Source organism: Oncorhynchus masou, chromosome 31 (genome assembly GCF_036934945.1).
Source record: "Oncorhynchus masou masou isolate Uvic2021 chromosome 31, UVic_Omas_1.1, whole genome shotgun sequence".
Lineage (NCBI taxonomy): Eukaryota > Metazoa > Chordata > Actinopteri > Salmoniformes > Salmonidae > Oncorhynchus > Oncorhynchus masou.
This window is the reverse complement of record NC_088242.1, coordinates 14,561,801-14,566,550: the sequence shown is the minus strand read 5'-3', so window position 1 is coordinate 14,566,550 and position 4,750 is coordinate 14,561,801. Positions and strand designations below refer to the sequence as shown.

The 4,750-nt window shown below is 43.2% G+C and overlaps 1 protein-coding gene across 1 annotated transcript; it reads right to left on the bottom strand.

The window, feature by feature from the left end:
* Positions 1-1,503: 1,503 nt before the first annotated feature.
* LOC135523479 (E3 ubiquitin-protein ligase TRIM35-like) lies at positions 1,504-4,497 on the bottom strand. Its single transcript, XM_064950175.1, has 6 exons — positions 3,835-4,497; positions 3,098-3,193; positions 2,747-2,977; positions 2,629-2,651; positions 2,427-2,545; positions 1,504-2,286 (listed from the first exon to the last, which is right to left on the bottom strand). The coding sequence occupies exons 1-6, from the start codon at positions 4,237-4,239 to the stop codon at positions 1,745-1,747; spliced, it is 1,416 nt and encodes a 471-aa protein (XP_064806247.1). The 5' UTR covers positions 4,240-4,497; the 3' UTR covers positions 1,504-1,744.
* Positions 4,498-4,750: the final 253 nt, after the last annotated feature.

Sequence of the window (4,750 nt, the reverse complement as noted above, 5' to 3'; positions counted from 1 at the left end):
GTTTTCCTTAACCCAGCCACATTTAGGGTCCAGAGGTTTTCCTTAGCCCAGCCACATTTGGGGTCAGGAGGTATTCCTTAACATGTGAACCAACCACATCCAGGGCCCAGAGGTTTTCCTTAACATGTGAACCAACCACATTTAGGAACCAGAGGTTTTCCTTAACATGTGAACCAACCACATTTAGGGCCCAGAGGTTTTCCTTAACCCAGCCACATTTAGGGTCCAGAGGTTTTCCTTAACCCACTCACATCTAGGGCCCAGAGGTTTTCCTTAACTCAGCCACATTTAGGGTCCAGAGGTTTTCCTTAACCCAGCCACATCGAGGGCCCAGAGGTTTTCCTTAACTGGTGAACCAACCACATTTAGGGTCCAGAGGTTTTCCTTAACCCAGCCACATTTCGTGTCCAGAGGTTTTCCTTAACTGGTGAACTAACCACATCTAGGGCCCAGAGGTTTTCCTTAACCCAGCCACATTGAGGGCCGAGAGGTTTTCCTTAACTGGTGAACCAACCACATTTAGGGTCCAGAGGTTTTCCTTAACTCAGCCACATTTAGGGTCCAGAGGTTTTCCTTAACCCAGCCGCATTGAGGGCCCAGAGGTTTTCCTTAACTGGTGAACCAACCACATTTAGGGTCCAGAGGTTTTCCTTAACCCAGCCACATCGAGGGCCCAAAGGTTTTCCTTAACTGGTGAACCAACCACATTTAGGGTCCAGAGGTTTTCCTTAACCCAGCCACATTTAGGGTCCAGAGGTTTTCCTTAACTGGTGAACCAACCACATCAAGGGCCCAGAGGTTTTTCTTAACCCAACCACATCTAGGGCCCAGAGGTTTTCCTTAACCCAACCACATCTAAGGCCCAGACGTTTTCCTTAACCCAACCACATCTAGGGCCCAGAGGTTTTCCTTAACTGGTGAACCAACCACATCAAGGGCCCAGAGGTTTTCCTTAACCCAACCACATCTAGGGCCCAGAGGTTTTCCTTAACCCAACCACATCTAAGGCCCAGACGTTTTCCTTAACCCAACCACATCTAGGGCCCAGAGGTTTTCCTTAACCCAACCACATCTAGGGCCCAGAGGTTTTCCTTAACATATGAACCAACCACATCTAGGGCCCAGAGGTTTTCCTTAACCCAGCAACATTTAGTGCCCAGAGGTTTTCCTTAACCCAGCCACATTTAGGGCCCAGAGGTTTTCCTTAACCCAGCCACATTTAGGGCCCAGAGGTCTTCCTTAACCCAGCCACATTTAGGGTCCAGAGGTTTTCCTTAACTGGTGAACCAACCACATCTAGGGTCCAGAGGTTTTCCTTAACTGGTGACCCAACCACACCTTGGGCCCAGAGGTTTTTCTTAAGATAGGACCTGACCAGGAACCACCCTAGTCATAGCCCTAAATGTATTACATTTAGAATTGTTCTACAAACACAATTAGTTGCTACACATTAACAAACATTAATTCAGAATCGCGATGAAAAACAAAATATGTACAGAGGGACCTGTTTGCAGAAGAAGAGTTTTATTAACAAAAAGTTAACATATGAGTTTGCATTACAGAACAATTATTTTGTAGTTTTGCACATAATTTCATGCAATTCTACACAACATGATCAATTGGGGCTCCCTGGAGGTCAGGGCCCCTGGGCACGTACCCTGCATGCATGGTTAGTAATTCAGTCATGATGAATAGTTTAGATAGCTGGCTAGATTAACTAGACTAATTAACCAATACAACATGTTTAACTGACATGGGCTGACACCTCTGATTGGCAGATCTGAACACCAGTGCTTATGGCATCACCAGCTGATCCAATAGAGAAGAATGGGTAGAGAGTCTCAGTGAATGTGTCTTTATGAGTGTAGATGAGTGTCATGTCTATGGAGTCGTAGAAGGACACCTCCCCCTGGTCGTAGTCCAGCTGAACTCTGATCCTCTGGGGTTTCTTCTTCAGGAGGAGGGGCTTTCCTTTTCCATTATTATACATACCACTCCTCAGCAGTATAGCCAAGAATCCATACCTTGGTGATATATACACCTCCCCCTTCCTGTCAGTTGACTCTTTAGCCACGCCCAAAATCCAGTCAGGATGGTCCCCCACCTCCACCTCCCAGCTGTGTTTACCTGAGCTGAACCCCTTACAGCCCAGAACAGTTGGATACTTCATGAATCTCTCTGGGTTGTCAGGGAGCTGCTGCTTTGGGCCAGTTCGACTCACACTGGTCAGATCATCAGATAAACAGAGACGGGAAGATGCAGTGTTGGGATCCAGAATCACAGGAGCTTCAGAACAAAGAGATATTCCACACATTATACCATGTAGTCTCTTTTCATATACACTAACAATACTACTTCAAATAGACTACTTAATTAAATATATCTTACATTATTCTAGATCATGTCCTCTCCTATCCAGTACTCACTGTGTTTGATGATCTCCTTCATCTTCTCCCAGACTCTGAACGTCAGGTTTCCCAGGTGTTTGGCCACGTCTATCAGCTCCCCTGACAGCAGCTGTGGATCTGGCATTGTGCACTGGGCTCTGGAATAACATTCAGGAGTCAGAACGTCTGTGGGGTTGGGTTCACAACCACAGAGAAGAGAGACGAGAAGCAGATCACTTACCTTTCCTTCATGGTCCTGAAGTTCTGGAAAGTAGAGTATATAGTCATCAATATTATTGATTCATCTATAAATCTTTGAGTTCATTTATAATGTATGTCTGAGAGAGAGCCGTCCTTACCTGCAGGAATGAGATGTCTTCATCTTTCAGCTCCCCCTCTATGGTTCTGATTGTGGCTGAAAGTGATGATATCTCTCTGTTCATCTGCTCAATCTTCTCCTTCATCTTCTGACTCTTCTGCTTCTCTTCCTCTTTCAGAGCAGCTATTCTGGCCTCCTCTTCTTCTCGTAGAAACTGGTGAAGTTTCTTAAACTCCTTCTTAATCTGCTTCTCTGTGTGCTGTGCCTGGCTCTGGAGACAGTGAGAAGAATACATCATTCCACAATTATTATCAGAATTAAATCCTACATGTACGCTACAATTGAAACAATACATGTTGTACTATTGTAACTTTACATAATTTATACGAACCTTAATGTGCACAGCTGTTTGATCACAGGTTTGTTTAACTTCATTAAAGACCTTCAGCTTCTCCTGTAAGAGCTTCAGGTCAGTCTGGACTTCCTCCTGGAATGAGACAGAACCTCACTGAGGAGACAACCTCTGGACTCTCTTTATAGGAGAGAACGTGTCATCACTGCAACTTAATGTTTTTATGTCATGAATCGTGTTCTGGAGGCAGCTCAACGGATTGGTCACTAACGTCATAAAATCGGACTTTAAACCTAACCCTAACCTTACCACACTGATAACTATAATGCCTAACCTTAACCTCTAACTAAGACCAAAAAGCAAATGTTTCTTTTAATTCATTTTTAAAACATAGCCAATTTTGCCATTGCAGCTGGCTCATCTAGTGGAAATCACTCAGTTCTGCCCCAGGGAAAGAATCATCTTTCATTCATGACAATGAAAGTAAACCTGTAACTGTACAGTATCTCTCTATCACTGCAGAGACATTTGTTTTAAGTTTCATGGTCAGAGATACACTATACGTTTTCACTCAGGATCTCAAACACTTCAATTTCATACCAAACAGTGATTTATAATATATCAGAATCTGAAATTCACAATTATTCACTCAACACAATGTGTAGAACATCTATTATCTAAATGAGTCAGACTCATTAATAAAACATTGATAACTTCATGTTCCATAGTTTGAGTATTGCTGTATCACATATTTTCTATCAGAATCTTCCTCCTACCTTGTGATCCTGAACAGCCTCATCTACAGGGATACAGTCATGATCTTTATGTTTCCTTGAGACCTGACACACCAAACAGATGGGCTCTTTATCCTCCAGACAGAACAGACTGAGTTTCTCACTGTGTTGACTGCAGAGCACCTTGGACCCTGTGGTTGGATCTGTCTGTCTCCTTTCCCGTAAGGCCTCACACAGGTTCTTTAGAGAAAGGTTCATAAGGGGTTGATCCTTAGAGGATCTTCCCCTGCAAAGTGGACATTCCCGAGATTCCTTGTCTTTCCAGCATTCCTTTAGACAGGCTTGGCAGAAGCTGTGGCTGCATGACAACATGACAGGATCCTTAAAGATGTCAAGGCACACCGTACAGGACAAATCCTCCTCTGGGAGAGACGAACGAGAAGCCATTTTCTCACACGATGTCACTCCCTGTTCTGGTATGAGATCTGAAAGTTACTTTCACTTTTAACAAATTCCTCTCTTAAACAGACACATTCAAGTGTAAATGAAGCTGAATGTAAAGTTCACCGTCTTGATGATATGACCTTGTATTGGTTGGTTTAACAGCCTGATATTTCAGAACAATCTAAATAAAATCCCAGTGTTGTTGTGTGTCAGACAGACGTGAGTCCTGGAGAGTTATTAAAGTTACAGCACTGAGATGAACTTTAGTCATCATGTGACTCGGGGGTGGAGTTTACTGTGAACCTGGGAATACCTGTTTGAATATTTAACCTGCACCCAAGAACAAACAGGGCCAATGACAGAGGACTTCTGTCCTGTATGTTTAATTCTCTCTGTAAACTAGTATTATTGACTTGCACAGCTTTACCATCAACAATATTACTGAAATCATCTTTATATTTGTAATCCATGGTATAACATAACAAATTATAACATCAGCCATTTAAATTGACTT